Source organism: Cebidichthys violaceus, unplaced genomic scaffold, assembly GCF_023349555.1.
Source record: "Cebidichthys violaceus isolate CVI_PGR_0920_01 unplaced genomic scaffold, fCebVio1.0.p SCAF_177, whole genome shotgun sequence".
In the NCBI taxonomy this organism is placed as follows: domain Eukaryota; kingdom Metazoa; phylum Chordata; class Actinopteri; order Perciformes; family Stichaeidae; genus Cebidichthys; species Cebidichthys violaceus.
In genome coordinates, this window is record NW_027176348.1 from 16,031 (window position 1) to 38,773 (window position 22,743).

Sequence of the window (22,743 nt, forward strand, 5' to 3'; positions counted from 1 at the left end):
TGTGATCTGGAATTCTCTCAATAACAAGGGCGCCGGTCTCAAAGGACATCATCTATTATTCATCTGAAGATCTCATGAATTAACAATGAGATAATCTCAACATATATGTTTTACATCAGAAACAGGGAAAACACTATTATCGTGAATATCGTCTTGTTTTCTTACACGATCATCGTTCTAAAACAGACTGCTGCACAAGAGCAACATTAATAAGTGAGTGAAATGGAAAATACTAGATAATAGAGATTAAATTGTTACATGTATTGTCATTAAAAAGGGCAAGTAAGGCTGTCATATCCTTTGAAATGACACAAACTACAACAACACTCGGATGCAAATCAGAATCAGGCATCATGGTGAAAGGATAAGTCTGACTAAAGTCTAGATTTATGAAAAGACCAACAATAACATGGTCCCACTAACAAGTATTTGCTTTGGGAAATCGTCCCGCCTTTTATAAAATGTAGAGTATATTAGTGACCAGTATTTACGATGTTAGAAGAAATGAATGAACGGATGAACACATGTATAGTTTTTTTGTCTTTTCACGCTATTCGTCTCATGGTTTCGGACCAGAACAGAGCTAGCCATCACACGCCTTACAAGACATTCTCATCTTCATAATAATTAGCATTAAAGGACCCCACAAAGATGTCCATCTGTCTCTGTGCTTGCGAGGGCAGATGTCTCCCACCCTCTGAGCCTCCCTCCTCTGAAGCAGGTACTTTAATTAAAACATTGCGGCAGGAGGACCGTACCACGGGAGCAACAGACCCTCTTCTATTAGAGGAGCAGGTCGAGCCCAGCGGTCAAGCTGAAGCGGCTACGCGGGGCCCGCTAGGACGGAGATGAGATAAGACGTTGACGCGATACAAGTATTTCACTGCAGGGGGGGGTTGGAGCGAGGACATGGAGACACAGCCGTGGTCCAGCTGTCCCTCCCTTAGTGCCAAAGACGTCAGTGCACAGGCAAGCAAACGGGACATTTGACGATATTTGCTAAATATGAAAGCCTCAAAGTAAAAAAGGAGTCAAACGCAGGATGTGATTCAGGAGAAAGATTCGGGAAATTGCAATTCATCTCAGCTTTCTCTACACAGACTTCTGAAGAACTTGTTAGCGCTGTTGGCTTGTCAGCCTGTGAATTACATTCTCCATCACGTTTTATTATGAACATGTCAAACGGAGTCACACCGGCATGCCCTGCAGCGGTGCCCTCTCCTCCTGAATCTGTCACATCTGTACGCTCCGTGGAGGAAGTGTCTGGAACAAGCTAGCGATGTAGCAATGTGTTACCTGACTATCTCTTCTGCTAATCTGAGACTACAGCGGGGGGGGGGGACAACTGTTTGCTGTCAATTCCACAACCTGGTCGTGTTGAGAGTGTTAAGACCCGGTGTATTGAATTAATATCACGATTCTACGACAGGTAGCTGGATGACATCATCATACCAGCAATGCCGTGGATGATGAGGTTAGAGTCGGATAACGTCAGACGCTCTCACTCAGTACATTATATCTCTGAGCACAACATTTGCAGTTCAATTCATTTTATTCTGCGCCGCCAAAACAAAGTTTAGGTGGTAGGGAACGATTACCATGCAAATCACACACACACACACACACACACACACACACACACACACACACACACACACACACACACACACACACACACACACACACACACACACACACACACACACACACACACACACACACACACACGTGTGGGTGTTACACAGCAAGTGCATATGGGACAAGATTTGTATGCAGGTTTTTTTCCCCTGGAGAACGCAATTACAGACCAATTTACACGCCCTCCTTTTTTTCTATGCCGCATTTATCTTCAGCAAAGTGCACTTGGGTTGAAATGAAGCATGGCAATGGTCTCTGTTTATGAACACTATCTAAACACGCTGGAATTGTCTGCCATATGCTTCACCATGCTCAGGTTGCCCATCAAAATGACTCCAAATTAGAAAGAATTCATCCCTCGTGTTCCTATTTGATTTGCTTTCACTCCAAGTCCACTTAGCTTCAACAGATCACTGCTAATTGGTGGTGTTGTTGGTTTTTTTCCTTGCCAGGATGGCTGCCACATTGCTGGAGCCCCGTCTCATTTCTTGTTGTTTGAATGTCCACAAGACACGCGTCTGTACAGCGGCTAACATGGACGCACGATGCTGTGTTTAACACTGCGGCCAATGGAACCGTTTTCCCACCAATGCTTCTGTTGGACGAGTAACTGAAGAGCGAGGGTAATTTAACAAAGCCTGATGAAGATGCACAGCTATCTTGCTCAGGCAGGAAATCCCTATCAGCCATTTTACAAAGTATAGCACATAATTATGCCACCTCTAAAATGGAGATCTAACGCCCCGTCTTGTCTGATGCCTCCCAGCTTTTAATTAACTGAATTACTGCATACTTCTCCCCCCCATTGATTACCGCTATGGGGATTGATTATTTCCACACAAACAGCCATGCAGACAACCGCTGTAGGTGTGAAAACTAGTTGTAATGTGAAGTGTTTCAAATTGAAGAAAATCCCCCATGAAAGTAAAATATAGACATCGTGCGGCCTCCTGTTTGACCTCATTTGCAAATGAAACGTATTACAGTTTTTGTCTAGTGGGGGAATAAATGTCCTCTAAGCACAGACAAAGGGCAGATGTCTCGATGTCTCGATGTCTCTCTCTCTCTCTCTCTCTCTCTCTCTCTCTCTCTCTCTAAAACCGCCATCTTAGCCCTGGATCTCTGTGCGGTGACACAGAACCACAGCACACAGATTACCCGTTTAGGACGACAGCGATGGAGAGGAAACCTCATTTACCCCACAGAGTTGCATCTGCAGACCTTTATGAAGACGGACATTTTGAACGAGAGTGAAATTGCACGGTTAAGTTGAGTACGACCGGGTGGAAAAATCGCAGGCGATGGTTCTGCCTCTCGGTGCAGAGGGGCTCGTGAGGCGGTCGTTCAGCCGCACTTCCTCACAGTTTGAACGTACCGATCGGACCGGTTCCTGTTTCAGTCTCACCTCAAGGTCCTTCTGCAGTTGCATTATTAAGAGCCGAGTAATGCATCTCAGCCTTCAACCACACCTTCATTGAAAGGTAATTATTAAAAGGCAGTTAATCAAACGCTCCGATTGCCGTTACAGATTCAGCCTTCGAGAAAAACTAAGGTCAAGGACATATTTTAAAGATACACGAAAAACACATGTAGGAAAAAAAACAGTCTATGTTAATTAGATGGTTGTAATTTCATGCGGCGCGGTGTACTCACATCGTCCTACGATCGTAGACTCAGCCCGAGGCCTCCTTTGAGCGAGCTACTGGGCTTCATGCTTTTTATGAACTGCTGTGACCTCATAACCACACTGAAAGGCCAATGTTTAAGACGAGCCCAAATAACAGTTCAAAACTCGTAGGCCAACTTAAATACATGCTTGTGCGCAGACACACCCTTTTTTTTTTTTTTTTACACCTGTAACACTCCCATGAGCCGTGAATCTATGCAGACACGGCCGATGCAAAAAACGCTCGCTGACCGTTATTAATTTCATCCGACGGAGCAAACGCTGCGGCCGTATGCATACGCCACCTTTTGTGACATTCAGAAGAGGTGATTTGCAATCTCGCTACCACGCTGACATTCAACATCACGGCCTCCACATTATCATAGAATCTCCCTCTTTTTTCTTTTTTTTTTTTCCTTCCCCCCCTTCCCCTCTTGGGCTCTCAGAGAGACGGTGCCTGCTGTCAGACTGCCACAACAGCATCTCTCTCGCTCTCAGCCCATGGGGTACAGCTGACAACACATGATCCTCAGAGCCAGACAGCCAGCTCGAGCACAGCGAGAGAGCCTTCAGCTAGTGCTGACATATTCCAGGGCCCATTTCAACAGATGGAGTTTTTACAGGTACCGTTTGGGGTAAAATACCTCGCTTGAGGGTACAGCATCTGGTCCGTCACAAATTGGATGGCGTACCCTTGCCTAGCCCCACCCCTCTCCACCTCACATCACCTCACCCTTCCTTTCTCCTTCCCCATAATGTAGAAGACGGGGTACTGTCCATCAGAATAAACTGAAACAAGCCCTGCTTTAGAGCATATGCGGCGCCGGTGAAGCATTACTGTAATTCCTACCGATATACGGCACTAAACATCTCAAGCGTCGCATCGACAGATACAATTCGCTTCCACTCAGACTTCTTTTTTCCCCTCTGCCTCAGCTGGGGTCTGTGACATGACACGGCGTTAAATCTCATTTCCGCAGCAACTTGAGCCTTGTGGAGCACTCCGAGTCTCCATCACTCACGCTGCGCTCAATAACCTTGGACTCATATTTCTCTGGCAGTGATTTAACGACTTGCAAAATTACTTTGCGGTTGGTTGAGCCTGTGTTGATGTTGATATCTCTACTTTTTACCGTCCCGCGACCCGTCAGTCTGCTCCTGTTATTTATCATGACTTGCGCCGAGACACATGAGCAACGCCCAACCGGCCGTTCATCTCCCCGTTAAATAACATGTGCCAGACCGGGTCCGGACCGGAGGAGCAAGGTGAACTATGAGGGTTTGAAAACTGCAGCACATGAATTACAGCCATCGGGGAGTTCCTCTGAAGTTGTGCCACCAAGCGTCCTGCTAAGGCTCGACAGGCTGTAAAAATGAATTTACACATGCAGGGCAGTTACTGTGCTTAGATTAGTGAGCTGCTTAATCCCGTTAGAGGGAATTTATTAGTTCTTATATACGGCAGAACGCCACGGAATTGCCGCCGCCGCGTTACGTGCGAACCGATGCAAATGCTGAGCTAAAAGCATAAAAAAAGGCAGCGGAAGAAGACGCGACGAGAGAGAGAATTACAACCTGTTCCCCTTCCTTTGTCTCCCACGTCACACAGGAAGGTTCGCTGAATAAAAACACAATTGGTGAGAAGGGAGAAAATCAATATTTGAAGAGCCTCAGTCTGTGCATTTTAAGCAGTCTATGAGAGGGAAAAAAAAGCACGCGTATTCCACCGCGTCTGAATTATTAACAATTCTGTGGTTTGTCTCAATATTCATGGGGTACGATGTAAGAGAGAGGGCAAAAGCAACATTAACATGTTGGCAATAACATGTATTTAAAGTATCAGCGAGTGGCATTGTTTCAGTGGCAATTTATACGCATTAGTTGTTTTAAAAACGTAAAAACATTTTAAATCAACTAAGAGCTGTGACTTTATGTTCAAGACTACTTTAAGATATTAATACTCCCGTTTATCTTCGGGCCAACGCTCCAGTTTAGTGGAAACGTAAGCAGTTCTGGGAGCGTTCCTTCCGGTCGACGCCTCCCTGTGATTTCTTATTTATTTACTCATACTAATCCGGATTCAGTGCACACAACTCCATCACGGTAATGTCTACATACCGCACACAGCAGGTAATTCATTTACTAAAATGTGCTGCAGAAACTAGAAAACATGAACAAAATAGACATCAGATAAGCTCTATAGGTAGAGTGGAGACATTAGAATACTGTCAAAGTCATGGAGGTGCTTAATTGGTCTTATAAGGCATCCTATAACAAAGACGATCCTAACGTCGCCGCAAAATGTTCTTTTATTTCTGCGTCGCATCTGACGAAGATACGAGAGGCGGCGCTCTGCGACGAGATTAACGCCGATATGACAGCGAGACAATCACGGCAGACAAATGGCCAGTAATTCAATCAGTGGTGCGGGACATGTCATGTCAGCCAGCCTATTGACTCTGACAGGCTGCAAGAGGTGCTGGCAGACCTGTATTGACCCGGGGGAACACGAAGTGCTGATGCATCAGTGTGTAAATTAGGAGGAGACCGGCCTCCTTAACATTTGACCAGCAGCTCAAAACGGAACTGAGAAGAGAAGAAACTCGGAGCATCTGCATCCGTCCGGAGAATATTCGACAGTGGCAGCCATGTTTTTTTTCCTGGTTGTCAATGGTAACTACAAAAATAAAATGTCACACACAAAATAAAACACAAAAGCAATCTGCACGATGACCTATGAGAGAACTGGTACCGTGGATATCGCGGCGTACAAATCCCTGTACGTATTAAGACAATTCAGTTGCAAAATATTGAGATGGGGAAAAAAAAAATAAAAAAAGATGAAAAATAGCATCCTATATCCCTTCAGTTCTCATTCCCATCACAGCTCGGATGCATGCACAGCCGCACCAGATCCAGATGCCGGTCATTAAATAATTTATGTCCGGCTGAGATGAACTTTGATTTAATTGATCTGGGCAAGCCGGGTGGAGAAAAACCGATGGGCCACAATGTTTGGATTTGATTCAAAACTGCAAGAGAATGAGTGCGTCCGAGGATTTATTGAACACATTACAGCAGGAAGCAGAAACAAGCGCCTCTCACCAGCATGACTAATACCATTACAAAACAAAAACCATAGCTTGTGTTTAGGTAATTACTGTTTAAACACAGTTATGGACTGTTTGATTAACGCCTACATCCATCCGCCACAATGTAGATAAAAGCACACAGCACCATTCAGGCTTTTCATTTTACTGCCGTCTAAGCCCTGTTGGCAATTGGAACACGTTTTGTCCAATTTTTCCTCTTTTCCTGCAGCACAGCTGAGCCTGATATGCATAGGTGCCCAAAAGGGATGCTCATCTGACATCAGTGTGTGTGTGCGTGTGCGTGTGCGTGTGTATATAGGGAGTGTTCGTGGGAGGGTGGGGTTCAATCATGGGGAACTCTTAATCGGGTGTCTTACCTTTGTTCAAAGGCACTCACAATGACGACAGAATTGAAAAATACAAATTAAGGTAAAAAAAATTGGCGGGTAGTAGAAGTGACAGACTGTGCAATAAGTGTGTGTGTGTGGGGGGGGCACATGAGAACGGGTGAAGGCAGGTGGCGATACCTGTGCCATGACACCTCAACTGCGCCGCTTGTATGAGGAAGGCGTCGCCACAGCCTCAGGGTTCTTTCCCCTTACTGTACTTGATATTATTCCACCGCCCAATGCATGCAGAGCAACACAGACGGTCGTGCACACAAATATGGGCAAGCAGCCGTACACACAAAGAACAGAGAGGTGGATGGGGGTGGAGAGACACCGGCAAGGTGGGCGAAAGAGAGAGAAGGCACAGCACAAAAAAGAAGCTGCTGCTGCTGCTGCTGCTTCTTGTGTAAATTGGCTGTTGCTGCCTCCTCTTTGCCAGATTAACTCCACAGGGCAAGGAAGAGGAGGAGGGAGCGAAGGAGTGCGAGTGGGGGGCTGGGTTCAGTCCTTTCATCAAAGGGCCTTTCTCCCCCCCCCCCCCTTCTCTTTCTTTCTCTGTGTGAGGGAGTGCCAACTCCAGAGTGGGCAATCCATTCTGTGATTGCATGTCGAGAAGTAAAAGCTACATTTTCTACGCTGGAAATCACACCCGACAGAAACAACAAGCTTTTGCCCAAACTCTTGAACAAAATATGCATCAATCGCACACATTTTTCTGAAAATGTGGTGCAACAAAAAAAAAAAAAAAAACACTCAATACAGAATTTGTATTGGAGTCAACCCATTGGATGTGCTTCAAGCGAAATGGCAGAGCACTGGAATAACAATGAATTATATGCATCATCCTCATGGCCCGTTATTCCGATTCCAGCTCCTGGGTCCTGGGTTTGGGGCGGGCGCTTTCCAGGCCCTACGGCCAGGATGTTTTAATCTGTGGAGCCTGGCCTGAGGCCATGAGGCCGACCCTCGACCCGGAGAGACAGGTCTGCTGACACTCCTCTGCTCTCTATTGTGAGGCTGTCACATCCCTTACTCAAATCCACAGCCCACTTCTGTCATCTGCGCTCCCCTGAGTGGGTGTAATTACATTAAGGAGTCAATGCTAGCTCAAACTTCCTCCGCACGCGCGCACGCGCACACACACACACACACACACACACACACACACACACACACACACACACACACACACACACACACACACACACACACACACACACACACACACACACACACACACTTTAGCCTTTCCATAATCCTGACCTAGAGCAATAATAATGACCCCCTAATAGCTCCAAGACAAGACTTCGCTTACTTTATGAACTACTTGGCTTCTGCCTTGTCCGTAATCTGATTAAATTTGGGTTTTAGTCAAATATCTTCTGGGATCTGTGCAGCCATGGTCAAAATTAGATCAAACCTGGACCAGATTCATATTTGTTTTGATGAAAAAAAAAAAAGAGATGGAATATAATTCATTGAATGAGATATAGCCTACGACAAAGGTGGGTTTAAGTGGACGTCAATGAAAGATCTCTGAATATTAATCTTAGTGTAAAAGACGAGTCAAAGGCAAAGGGAGGTGTAGCCACGCCAGATAAATGATGTTTTATTCAATAGGGAGGGGCTCAAGTTCACCATCTTAATCCGATTTGAGAATATTCACTCAGCTTTGATAATTGCTTTACCACCAAACCTGTAGTTTAATTGCATCACTTGGTTAATATCTGCATTCGGCTACTGTTAATCTAATTCTGCGTGAGGTGGGTGAGCGTTGCGCTAACGTCGTCTAAATCGAGTTAAAAGCTATCGTTTTTCAGCGGATTCGCACAGATTTCCACCGGCTCTAAATGGATGATGTGCTGGTGGGCAAAGTCCCCGAGGAAATCAAAGCCGGATAAAACATTAAACCGAAAGTGACAAAAGAATTGCTGCATCAAAATAAAACATTAGTCATCTTGCTTTTACAGCTGCTTTACAATGACGTATATCGCATAAATAATAAGCTATTCATCCTTCATTATAGTGGAGCAGCGCAACACAAATGGATATAAAGAATGCACTTGTAACATTATGTTATCTATTATAATAAAAGGTTTGAAGTTATTGGACACCATCATGAATTTTACAGCATCAATACTTATTTTTCACAATAAAATTCTACGTATTTTACGCAGCTCTGATGTTCAGAGGGACGAGTGTAGTTACATCTGTTTGAGTTAATGTTACGCTATGATGTTATAGAGCAAGATCATTTATTTCTCCCAATAAGTGAAATTGTTGCTTCTACAAGTGGAAATGTCCATTTTAAATGTAAATCAAGGGTGGCTGAGGAACTACAGCTGTAACAACTTCCACTTGTATGAATTACCTCATGAAAGATCAAAGTGCTTCAGGCCTCATGTTCAATCATGGACAACCTCACTGAATAATTCTCCCATAATTCTTCCATTGATTAGGGAGGAGAGATCATTACAGTGGATTTGAATCATCTGGAGTAGCCTCACGCTGCTATTCTGGAGTATGAAAAAGAAAGGGGAAACGTTCCAGCACAAAGCTAAAGCACCATCCCTCTCTTCTCCTCATACACAGGCTTCAGGAATATGTATCCATCCTCCGTCTTCGGAGGGTGAAAACAATGAATTTTGCATGGATTCTCTCGCAAGACAAAAAGTGCTAGGTTTGTTAAGAAGGCTCCAGACCCCCCGCATGGAACCTCCTCTGAAGTTACTCTGAGAAGAGAGGAAATGCCTGCCTGCTACTCTATATTCTTTTGGGGATTTGGGGGTGGAGGTTCGGGGGGGAAGGACTCACTCATCAAACATGGCATAAAAGTCAAACTAGGAGCACCTCGTTTTTTGGGTAGGGGGGCCTTTTTCAAGTTTGCAGGGGTGCACTGTCATTGAAAAAAGACAACAAAAAAAAGCAGGCACACTGTGCGTTTGCTTTTGTGGTGCAAAGAATTAGACCTCCTGTAGTAAGCACCCCCCCCCCCCCCATGTTCATAGAAAAAAAAAAATGCAACGTACTGGTGCCAATGGGCATGTAGGTCTTACAATAAGGTATGTTCAGGCGCTGCTGAATTTGCGCCATTGACAAATACAAACCTGGTCTAAAGTCAATGGTGCAGTATTTTCTTCCGCATTATTGAGATAGTAAGACGCACCTACACAGGCGGACGTACACAGATGGAGGCGTTGATGTGACAGAGGATTGGGAGACGGTGGAGGCAGATGCTCCCTTCTTTTTTTGTTGTAAAACAACAACAAAAAAGAAAAACGCTCGCTTCTCCAAATTTGCAGAATCCGCCATTTAAATAGCAACGCTGCCACAGCCGCACCTGGCTGTTAAAACGAATGAGACTGATTAGTTTATGTTCAAAGCACACCTATGATTAATTAAGAGGAGGTATACACAACTCCCTTGGCGCTTGCATTTTTCTTTGCATCGTTTAACTAGCAAACTCACCCTGAACGCTCTTGGGCTGTGCATTGTACACCGCGCACTATAAACGGTTTAAATAAGGCCCATGATGCTTTTACACAACCAGCCATTAATTTTGTGATCCAAGTATCCTCAGAGCTACAGCCAGTGCTTCCATGTTGCGCGTACGGTTCAATGCGATGCAGTAGCTCATCAAAAAGGGGTCGCGGTGTCTCGCTCGAGTATAAACAAAGCTTTAGGTTGGAGGATGTTGCTCTGTAGTGTGGCAAAAGCTGAGCCGGGAGCAACTTTTTGATGGACAACCCTGTGTTGTTTTTTTTACTGAAGCCCTCTGCTTTGCCAGTGCGGGGGTCTCGTTGAAAGAGATCGAGCCTGTGTTGTCTGACGCTGTGCTATTGTTGGTGTGAACAAGGCCCGAGGATACATGCGTGTCATGTTCACGAGTATCACGAGCCATAAAGGTTCCTATTCGAGAACATTACAGATGGTTGGAAGGTCTTTTCAAAACGGGCAACAATACACACACACCAAGCATTGTGTGTGTGTGTGTGTGTGTGTGTGTGTGTGTGTGTGTGTGTGTGTGTGTGTGTGTGTGTGTGTGTTTCTTGGCTGTGTATGGCAAGAGGATGAGAGAGGACGGGGCCGGCTGCCAACAGATTGTCAAAATGCCCTCAGTGCAGAGTCCAGCTGCTGATTGTGCCATTTAAATGTGCTTTTTATCCCTTCATTATTTCCACAAAGAGAAAGAGGGAGATGCATTTTCATTAAAAAAAAATATATATATACACACACATCTTGATTGTGTTATTAGATCCAACCGTGCTCTGTAGACTGACCATCGTACTCAGAGACAGACCTATATGTGTCCGCATTCTCCAAAGTTTCCTTCTCCATGCTGAGGGGGGTTTTTTTCTATGGGTTCAAGTCTACTGCAGCTGTGCACAAGTGCCAACATCTCAGCCAAGATGCACTCTCTGCGTGCCCCTGCAGCCGGCCTCGTCACATGAGACGTTTGAGGCCGTTAACACTACCACACCGCTGCAAATAAGATATGACCCAATCAAAACTGCAGAACTAGCAACTAACCCAAGACCCAAGTGTTTCTCCTCAAGAATTGTTTGTCTTCTTGACTTCTGCCGGTTGTTATCGTGTTACCCACTCCATCAGAGCATTTGGAGGTTTTATGGTGATGTGATTTATATGGGCTTGTGGCACATTAATGATGCCAGGGAGCCTTGCCTGCCATCCATATTCATGAACAACTGTGTTTGGGGAGCTGTGGAGATGGAAGGAGGAGGGACTGCCACACGTCCGCCAAAAGTCTCCCGAGCAACACAGTGTGGCTGGTGGAGCTGCTGAGGCCTCGAGTTCACATGCCTGTAGGCGATGGCCCACCTGTTCGTCCAGATAGTCGCATTCCCAGAGAGAAGATCAATTATAACGAATGAACAAAGAGGCAGCGCGCTGAAGTCTGCATGTCCAATGCGCCACTGCCAAACTTTGACCATAGCGGCTACTTGCACAGAATACAAGCTGACAGATAGTGATACATAATGCATATGGTTATACGGTATGCGCCATTTATTTAAAAAATATATATATAATATAATATGGCTGAAGCTAATATGCTGATATCGTTTTGTAGGCGTTCTTGTCACAGGAGGATCTGGTTTACTGTACACTGCAGGGAAGAGGGAAGCAGGAAGCAAAATGCACGTGGAAATACATCTGTGAAAATCTTCAGCTTCTGTAAAGACGTTCATTTTTCTGTAAATATGACCAAAGAGGGATTGCTGTGTAACTCCCAAGTACAAAATCAGCATGGTAAGCACATCTCTCATAAATTAATGGGTTCCCCAGGATATGCACTAAAATGTTCAGAACTGCGATGTGATTGTAAAACACTGACATTACGCATTTAAATACTTAACTCTGAGGTCTGGCGGCAATTTAAAACCGCCATTCATTCTCGCCTATATCAATAGAGAAGGCAGCAGGATTTCACGTCCTATTAGCGATCATGACCCAATCAATGAGCTGTGCCTTAAAGCAGCTGACGGCTAATTACGAGGGCCGCTCTCTGTGCGCCATGCCATTCAGGTAACCAGCGGTAATTAAAGAGGGGGAAGACAGATCTGTTGAAGGTTGTTCATGGCACAGCAGAGGCAGTGCACAGTGAATTGCGTGGATACTCCAGGGTGAGGCCTAATTTGCTCCCGAGCAAATCAATAAAACCATTTCATCTCAGCCGCCGCGGAACAACATATACTAAAACACAATGAACATTACCTCGGGGAAATTTGCGCGAGAAATAATCTCAGCGCTGCTATTTTCAGCAACGTCTCGCTTCTTCATTTGGAAAAGAAAGAGGGCGCGTGTTGTGAAGGACATTATGTTGTGTTCTATCCTCAGAGGTGTTTCCATCCACTTTCATTAATGTAACAACAAGAACAAGAGCCAAAGTCAAATTACCGTTGTTCTACAACAGTAGGAAACAACAGAAAACCTGCACTTTGTTGTAAAAACAGTTCTCGCTATACGACAGCTAACAAAAAGAGTCATTCACTCTATGAGACCAATCATAAAAAAGGAGGCTGGTTACTAGACTCTGTGATTTTAATACCTTTGGGAATCTGCTTAACTGTGCTAGCTTCCATATGGGGCTCCACAGAGAAAGAGAATCGTAAAAGAAAAATAATTAGCAAAATAAAAGTCATCCACAAATCTTGTGATATTCAAAGATAATAGACAAGTCACCGTTTCACAACGAGAGTTCAGTATGCTCCATCAGGAGGAGAACAGAAATGTGGAATTCAACATATGCACAAATTCAAGGTGTCCTCCTCATCTCAGGTGTCACTCTCATCCAGACGCCCACACACTGTGTTCCAGCAGCGCTGCTCATTACCGCAGCGGTGAGAGCTCCGTCAGCCGGGGTGTGGCGGGAGTGGATGTGTGCGCCTCTCACGGGGTCAGAGAGGTCACGCTTTCAAGTGAACGAGACGAAAGCTGCAGTTGGTCAATTCAGGCAGCCGAGAGACGACGCTGTTGACATGGAAGCGACCGGTGGCGGCCGTACGTTCCAAGGGTCATCGTGTCAGCAACAAGTGTCAGCACGGGGGGGGGGGGGGGGGGGGGGCACTTCTCATCGCGGCTATGTTTAAAGTTTGTCACTCAAAGTGAAACTTGGAATTCTGTATTCTTCACGCGTTTGTCTAAAAGCAGTAGCAAACTATCAAACAACGTCCTCTGGTCAAGCGGCTGACTGTAAAATCACAACTGATCGATTTATGTAAACAACAGAAGATATTATTTGTTTTATTGTTTGAGCACATTTTGTAAAATTAACATTTTTTGCAGCATCATCTCTGGCAGTTATATAATTAACCGATAACGAGACGTTGCTGGGGAAAGAGCAATAATAATGAACGTAGGTAAAAACAACACTTAAAAGAGGGAGGAATTAAATTGATTAAATGAGGAGATAAAAAAAGAAAATACAAGAAACAATAAAAACAACTAAATAAACACATTTTTAAAAATTAAAAGCGGGGGGTGTAGCTCTTTTTAAGGCGACGTAATAAAAAAAAATATAGCAGAATATTTCAGTAGTTTGATGAATTGTTTCCCTTTTAACATGAACGCCAGCTTTAATGAAGCCCAGACACAAATAAGAATGATGGTCTATCAGTGATTCAGAGGACACATTTTTCCTCCACCTTCTTTTGGCTATGAATGAATAGCAGAGAAAGAGAAGGGGGGGCTGGGTGGGGGGAGGATTGTATCAGCCTGCCAACCAACTCAAACAGACAAACAGCAGGACACACGCTGCCTGCCAGACAATCCACCATCACGGCAACTGTTGCCACGGCACGGAGCCGCCAGCCCACTTTTGATTAGCGAGCGTCTTCGGATGCGATTGGCTACGAAAGGTAAAGCGGAGTCTTAAATGTTGCGTAATTAACCTCTTCCACTTTCGTACGTCGCGACTACTGACAGCCTCCTGTCAGCAACCCGCAACAATCACGCTCTAATGTGGGCGAGACGGAGAGGGAACACAAAGACGGTGTTTGGGCTGTCACCACCGTGGTGCGTCTGAAACCGTCTGACGAGACAATGCGCTGTATCTCAGCGGTGACAATGAAGGGCCCCTCACTGCTGCTGCGGAAAAGCTCATGGGAGAGGAGGAAGCAACACCCTCACGGCTACAATCATCATCATCTACATGTGTCAATGAAAACAGCACAGACGCAATCAAAAAGGTGCGAGCGAGAGGTCGGACGGAAGCGTTGATGGACAGGACCGGGCTCCGGCTGATTGGTGGATCGACCCAGAGGTTGGACCACGACAGTTTTTAGACGTGTTAAAATAATGCAAACTGTGAGTGCGATGCAAAAGAGATCACAATAAAGGTGAAATACAGTGAGACATAACTAAAAACACACCATCATCACTGCAAGCTGCTCATTGCATTGCATGAACTTCTCCTTCTGAAGGAGGAAACGGAGCTGCACAGACATTCACATGGTGTGAAATTAAGTGCGCAGCTATTTCAAGTCATCGTAAAGATACAAGAACACTTAGTTCCGATTTGTTACTTGTTACTTCTGCCGTTTTTTTGTATTCTGCACACAACGCCGCAATTTGGTATTGCCAATTCCAAAGTCAGCAAACAAATCAAAAGAGCATATTTGTGTCAAGATACTACTTAAGATAGATTTCACACACTTGAAGGTTTTGGTTCACAAAAGTTAGAAAGCTTGATTCCATGCATGAGGGTTTCTGAGAGAGAAATCAAAGCCCCTCAAGATGCACAAAACGATTAATTCCAGTAAAAAGAGAAAGAAACGCGCATAATTCACCCATCCAATGAGAACGGGAATCAAGTAGCCATGACAGGAAGCTGAAATCACATTAGCCTTGCTTTTCATGAGTCACAGTTCAATCCGGGAAAAGATGGAAAGTGCCAACGCTCTTAGGATTTGAACATGCACCGATCTGAAAAAGGGACCGGATGTAAGAAACATGACTTGCCAATCGTAGCTCACTGAATGTGAAGTCATCCGAGCAGAAATAAAGTGCGTTACAATAAAATGTGTCCCGCAATCTGCTGATGAAAGTATCCATCACAGCGCCTGTCAAAATGCAATCCCCAGGTGGTAATCTTTCTGAAACTACATGCTGATAAGATGTTTTCATTTAGATATTCTGATTGCAGCGAGTAAGAAATGCTACAACGTCGTCACGTTTTTGACTTTACATTACACATCTTGGTGCGTAGTTTGTTTGACCCCCTGATCTCCACACAGGGCAGAAAGGTAACAGATTAAAACCGTCAGGGGCAAGTCTTTTTCCATGAGTCCGTGGGCTACGAGTCAGCTCAGTGGAGTGGAGGAGCCACCCTGTAGCCCTGGGTCTGCTGTCCACCAGATGGCTGCTGCTGCTGGGAGCCAGTGAAGAGCCTGCCTGGTGGCCGCTGAAACTTAAAACCTAAAAAGGGGGGTCTGTCGGTCACGAAGAAACGTCTACAGACAGACTCGTTAAAAAAGGGTCTCTTTCATCACGCCTGCCCATCTGTTAAGAGAGCACAACCTGATGGAATATCTCAATGAATTAGCTTTAGCTTCTTCTATGGGAATACTTCTTTTTTGGTTTTATGGCCACTGATCTCCTGAGTGCAGTTTGCAGATCTTTAAAAAAAAAAAAAAAAGGTGGAAACCTTCAAAAAACAACAAAGACTTGCATAGGACAACACCAAGTCATTAACTTGACTGTTGTGTAGTGCAACCTGCAACTACTGATGTAACCAAGGACTTCACCCTGTCTATGTTTTCTGTGTAGAACCTTTTTTTTTTTTTTTAAATCATGAATATTCATTGCACATTAGCTCCTCACATCAGTATTCTGAAAGCACTTTAAAACAGTGTTTCTAAACAAAGCCTTTATGTAAATCAGCACTTATCTGCAAGTAATGTGGACCGAGGGACTACGAGACCACAGATAGAACAAGGTCAGCGCATGTGGCGGGGAAAGAAGTTCAGCTCATCACTCTCTGACAAGGTCAGTCAGTGCACCGTGTACCGGCCAAACACAACAAAACCAAATGAATAACCAGCATTCTGAATCGCACACCGTCGTCGATTGTGGTCAGGACCCGCCCGGCGACACGGAAAATAACACGGGGATGAAAATGTAACGCGTCCACCGGCACTTTCTGACTGCGGCACCAGCGTCAGACAGCATCCGAGGCTGTGTTTGTGTGCACAGCTTCATCAGCTCGACACTCATTACCTCGCCAGCCTGCGAGCTGTCAACACACAACGCGCCGTTTGAACTCGTGACCCCACATCCTGCTCGTCCTCCTACTCGGGGAGTTCAGGGATGGTAATGAAAAAGGGAGATGATTCACATTACAGTGTGTACCAGTATAAATTATTAGCCCTATATCACCTACATCATTACAACTTAATGTATAATGTGGCAAATGCTTGCTAGTTCTCTAGCCTCTCTTGCCCCGAAGCTTGCTAAATTACACGCAGTAAAAAAAGGTTAAATCTTCAGTGGTGGGTCATTACAAGTTGCCTCTGAACGGCTAATTAATCCACTTTCACATTATGGATTGCTTTGGGTTGATTTACTGCCTGTAGCATTATCTCGGCTCAGTGGCACGGCGTCGGACTCGTGTGGCCACCCATCCTGAATTTGCAACGCACACGGAGGAAAGCCTTCAGGACTACAACTCTTAAAATGTTTCTGTCTCGGTGCAAAACTCCTCACACATGCAATCTGTTCCGAGGATGGAGATGTCAATGGTTACGACCCCCCTGAAGCACGACCACGCAGGCACAGACCGCGCGTGTGCGTGTGCGTGTGCGTGTGTGTGTGTGTGTGTGTGGCTTGCATCTTGCCTAGCCTCCGATAATTTAAGGACTTTTCTCCACGGCAGCTTGTTTTAATTACTGAAAATAAGTGGCAGCATTTGGTCAGGTTTATGGGACTTCTTCAAAGTGCAAAGCTTTGGTTTAGACCGACCAATCTGTGGGACTGCAGAGCCGTAAATCCCAAAAAAAGTGAGCAACTACTACCACTTACAATGCCCGGGGCAGATGCAGGCGGCCTAACACAGGCAAAGCTTCCCTTTGATATGAAAGTGTTCCTTCAATGCGTCTGAAGCTAATAACAGTCAGTCTGAAGACATGAGATCATCTAAAATGATCACGGTATTACATAGTCTGAACGCAATTTCCTTTGAGACATGTGGAGGAGCATTTGTAGGATTTAAACAATTTCATAAGACTACATTTGATCAAGATAATAACTTCATAATTTACTTTCGCCAAATACTTATTTTTACTTAATGAAGCCTGAATGCATCATAATGGGACTTAATGCAACCTCCGTTAACAATTGTTAATCGTCTATTTTTATGCTCCATCGTTAATCCTTAATGTTTCTGAGTGAATGTAATTTGCCGGGCTGAACACCCATGTGCCGTCCTCTTTGCTTACTTTTTTTCTACAACTCTGGCAACCCCGTGTTTAACATCACAACGCAATGGATTGTGGGTAATTCCCTTTGGGGCGAAGTCTGCAGAAATGTGGACTTACAGAAAGGGTTCATAAAAAAGGGCTCAAAATGTCTGCGAGAGCGCCCTCAAAACACTCGACAGTGTTAACAATGGGACAGCCCTAAAACCCTCACGGAGTTTGCCTCAAAGTCCCCGAGTCCACGATTGTGGACTTTGGGCCCCCTTGACTTTGAGCCGAGGGAACCAGGAGTACAAAACCGCCCAACTAATGTCCTGGTTTTGGTCTCATTCCTGCAGCACGTTATGTCAGCAGACAATACTGGAAACAAAAAAAAAAAACGCAATTGGATTGGGAATTGGGATTGCTTTTGGATGAAAAACTCTCACAGAGAGGAGTGAGTCGAGTTCCAACAGAGGGGCCATTGCTGGGTTGGGGTGAGGGGTGACTCCTGACTTCTCAGTGAACTCATTTCGATTCTCATACAACATCCAACTCCCTCCTAATGATGAGAGCCCTGAGGCAAAGTAGGCTGGGACACACGGGACTGACTGTGCTCAGCAGCCATCAGACGTCTGCAGCAGCCCCTCGCCAACTGTTACCACTCAGACAGACTTCCTTAAGAGCAACGAGGTGCAGTCTGAGCCGACAGGATCTCGAGCGGTTTGTCAAAACAAGGCTTTTGGGCCACCTGCCAGATCACTATAGGATGAAGTAACTAACTGAATAAAAAAAAAAGATAGAATTTCCTACATCGCATTTGTCAGAATCGGGTGTAACGAGATTCCTCTGTACAGTGAACTGCCTGGAACTGTTATCACAAGAGTCAAAAAGAGCCTGAAAACTCCACCGCGACGGAAAGCAAAAAAAAAAAAAGAAAGAAAGAAAGAAAGAAAGAAAGAAAATCACCCAAAGAATTTGATTTGAAACACAGTGACCAGCTGGTCCTGCAAGTCCGCCAAATTAACCTCTTATGCTTTTGATCAAAACAGAATTAACCGGGAGGAGGCAAGATGTTATTGCACAGCAGGGTCCAAGTTCTAGCTGAACACACACACACACACACACACACACACACACCTACAGTATAATGCTCAACAGGACTCCATGTATCACACTGAGCAGAAGGCCCTCCTGATATCGGGAGTAATTAATCACTCCGGACCTGCAGCTTCTCTTTTCATGTCGGTTCCTATACATCAAACTCAAACGCTTGAACAATTTTGCCAATTTACTGCTGCTGATTCAAGCAAGCAGAGACAACTGTATGTAAGCAAGACGTCGTCCACAGAGTTCTTGAGATGTATACAGGTTTTAAACACAAATATTTAATGTCAACGTGCAGCTGGCTACTGGTGTCCAGCAGTCACTGCGACCTACAGTAGTTGACCACGTGCATCTCTTTGATTTCATGTTTAAAACTACTACAAAATGCACCTTAAAGCAAAGATATAAAATGATTTCATTGTGGAATGAACCACTAATGGTGTTTGGTGTGACGCTAATTAAATAAAATAGTCAACCTGCTTGCCTGGGTGTCACTTACCTCTTTTCCTGGAGAGGTGTAGCTGAATTACATGGCGCCAGTGTGCAGTAAGCGCACAGGTGTTTTCAATTATAGCTGGTTAGCCCTCTGCTCAGGGGTAAAGTTGGACAGAGCTATGCTCGCGAGGAATGGCACGAGGTCTCCAAAGTCATGTAGGCCTAACAATACAGTGAATACAAATATAAGCTAGTTAGCTTATTAGTTCAACCACATTTTTAAAAAAAATAAAGACTCTTACCTCTAATGGTGTCGGTATTTAGACGTTCAAACGGCTGGTGGTCGGCTTCGCTTTGAGTTAACGTAAATGGAGGCTATAGGTTAACAACAGCAACACTATTCTGTATACAAAATGTCAACACAACTCGCGCAGTGTAGTACAAGTCTCGCTTATCAAGTCGTACGCTCAGTAGTTCCCAAATACATACAAACATATTTTTATTTTAAACGCTTCTTCGTCGAATCGGCTCGCGCATGCCCAGTGTGCACGAGACAGGTAGCGGCGGCAACGTAAGGCGGTAAATTTCTCCGGATTTCCTGTTATGCATTCATGTGTAGGTCAATACATGTCAACTTAGTGACAGATGTAGCCTTATTGTTACTCGTTTGTCTAATGCATATACTATTATACAGACCGTTTCAAACTTTACAACATAAGCATTCATAATGGGCCACTTTGTCTTTCCTGTTGAAATGATTGTTAATGTCGTAGCTGACAATAAAGTTTAACTCGGACCAAAGCTGTTGCCCTAGCAACAAAATGAGCAAGGTCTGTAGCCTATTGTGTTTTTTTTGTGTTAAACTAATGGAAATCTTATGAGTTTATAAATTGCATAAAGAAGGTGTGCAAAAGTAAGCAAGCTACACCAACGTCTGTGTGTCAAATACTGGATTTTATTTCTTATGTTATGTATATATATGAGATTTAGAGCTGCCAAAAATATAAACGTTTTGATTTCCTGAGACGATTGCAGACAGACAGATTGTTTGGACCCTTTTTTTTTTTTCTTTGCAATGGTGCGGAGACAAACAAGCCCATGAATATAGAATATGTGAACCAGGAAAAAACATTCAACTCTGATTCATCAGTAAGAAGAAACATTTTATTCACAGGTACTGTAAAAGTAAAACACAAGCTGCCGTATCATACATTTATACACAGGGTTTGAAAATCCTATACAAAAACAAAGATATCCGAAAATATGGGTTTTGATATGAAATATGACCCCACATATAATTTCTTGGAAAAAAGGTCTCGGTTTGGTAATAGTTATTTAATTCATGAGCCTTACCCCACATAAGTGAAAATTGAAGTTATTGTAAAAAATTAGAATGGTAAAAATGGAGTAGAAATTATTCTTAAAAAATGATTAAAAAACCTCATGCAGCATCTTCAGAGAGGCCCTGAGAGAGTACATCTTTGTAAAAGAAAGAAAACAAAGTCATATTTGTAACAGATATAGAAATCAAACATACTAAAATACAACAAAGCCAGTTTGTTTTACTCAACAATCATTTTCACGATCATCTTTGTTCTCTCTGTGTCAGCCGTTTGATTCATAACGAGCACATTCTGGCAGCTACAAAGAGCTGATATCGTGATTGATTTCTCCTAAACCATGTCACGATCATTTGCTATTATTCACTGCATCATTTAACAGGAAACTAACAATTCTTGAGTCTATGAGATCACCTTTGTTGATTTGCCTATAAAAAGAAGAAAAAACAGGGGACAAAAGAGGCCAAACTGTGTTGCTGCCCTCAAGTCAGCACTGAGGTTCTTACAGTAGTTGCAGTAAATGTATTGGAATGCATAGAGCCGAGGCTTGGCAGCACTTGAAAAAGTGTTGTATAAGAGGCCAGTAGACTTGTGCTATTTCATCTGTTCCTCTTTGTCTTACAGTGTGTAGATAGCACCCGGTCCGAGCCCATTCGGAGAGAAATTTGGCTCACTGATGAGCACTGCTATCAGTGGATCCAGTCACCATGCGATCCTCACAGGCTAGTGTAACAGGGGAGGTTAAGTCTCTCAGGGTCGCTTGACCACATACTGTATTGAGGCACCAGAGTGAGTGGCTGAATCAAGAATAATCACCCACTATCCATCACGGTGGCCCTCTGATTGATATGTTTTGGCGTAATCTCTCATTTTCAGTGAGATAAACACGGGCAAGGACAGCTTGAATGAGCCTCCCTTTCCCCCCCCCCCCAACATAACTGCTGCTCTACCTTAGTGCATCCACTGAGACCCATTTCCATCAAGGCAACTGGAGAGAAAAACATTCACTCAACCCTGCTGGCTTTCACAGGCCAGCCGGCAGGCATTGAGTGACAACAGCAAATGCAATCCTTGATGAGATAATATAGTCCAGTTTGAAAATCTAGAAAAACTACAGAACCAGAGAGTTAAAATAAGGCGCAAGAGGCTGAATGAACATGGATAAAATGCTGACTGAGGTTTGAAAAAAGAGAAAAGGCAAAGTCTGGGAGCGCAATAACATTAGCTTATTGCTTTTTTTCTTTTTTCTTCTTTATTTTTTTCCCTTGAAAGGATATTTGTACACACCACATAATCATATAAATACACTATACAATGCAATATAAAATATTTTTCTTAAAAGCAATATGTTCAGGGTTTGCAAAGGTATGCGTAAGATACCCGCACCGTATGAAAAATAATGACTCAAAACAAAACAATACAAAAGGCACTTCCAGGTGTTGTTCATTGACTCTTGAGTGAGCGACGGCCACTGCATTGGTGCTCACGTTTCATTTCTCTGCCATTAAAACATGTCCCGAACAACGAGGCACTGTAGCTGGGTGGTTAATATTTCCTCTGTTTTCATGCGAAGATCCACTCTCATCTCATCTCTGTCACTTGTTGTTCCTCATTCCAGTGATATCTAAAGACTGACTGCTACATTTAATCATCCTTTTGTTTTCCCCACTTCCTCATTTCTCCAACTCGACTTTCTTTTGTCCTCAGACTTCGACTTCACGCAGTCCCTCCTGAGGACCAGATTTTGGCATGCTGATGTCAAAGCAGGTCACCATCATGACACGGGACTTGCATAGATTGACACAGAACTCCAGTTCTTCTGTGGCCTGTGCCAAGGCCTCCAGGTACTCTGGAGACTCTTTATCCAAATTCTGGTCCACTTCAACTGTTAAAAAAAAGGGGAAATGTAATGTTTGGTTAAATGGTTTGTCACCAAATATTTTAGATATGAACTTACAGGAAAAGAACATTTAGCAGTCACTTACACTCTCCCATCCACTTGCTGGGGTCCATCATCAGTCGGGCCTTGGTGTCTTCAAGCTCCTCCATTAACACCTCATACTTTGCCCTCAGTTCCCTCACTTGCTGTTGCCTTCTCTCCAGCATCTTCAGCTTACTGTTAAAATACAGCAGGCCCTGAGAGGAAGGGAGAGGCGTTTAATTACA

General features: G+C 44.1%; 1 protein-coding gene and 1 long non-coding RNA gene across 3 annotated transcripts in view; both read right to left on the reverse strand.

Annotated features, from left to right (window-relative positions):
• The window catches only part of LOC137874227 (uncharacterized), a 31,267-nt gene extending 11,610 nt beyond the window's left edge, over nucleotides 1-19,657 (reverse strand). Inside the window, exons 1-2 of the long non-coding RNA XR_011103277.1 lie at nucleotides 19,540-19,657; nucleotides 19,302-19,459 (exon numbers count right to left, since the gene is read on the reverse strand). This is a non-coding gene — a long non-coding RNA (uncharacterized lncRNA). The remainder of the gene's footprint in view (nucleotides 1-19,301; nucleotides 19,460-19,539) is intronic.
• A 722-nt stretch (nucleotides 19,658-20,379) lies between these two features.
• The window catches only part of kif26ab (kinesin family member 26Ab), a 65,488-nt gene continuing 63,124 nt past the window's right edge, over nucleotides 20,380-22,743 (reverse strand). For both annotated transcript variants that reach the window (XM_068712835.1, XM_068712836.1), the window contains 2 exons: nucleotides 22,563-22,713; nucleotides 20,380-22,462 (listed from right to left, as the gene is read on the reverse strand). In XM_068712835.1, the coding sequence (XP_068568936.1) occupies nucleotides 22,281-22,462; nucleotides 22,563-22,713 (333 nt within the window). In that variant the 3' untranslated portion in view covers nucleotides 20,380-22,280. The remainder of the gene's footprint in view (nucleotides 22,463-22,562; nucleotides 22,714-22,743) is intronic.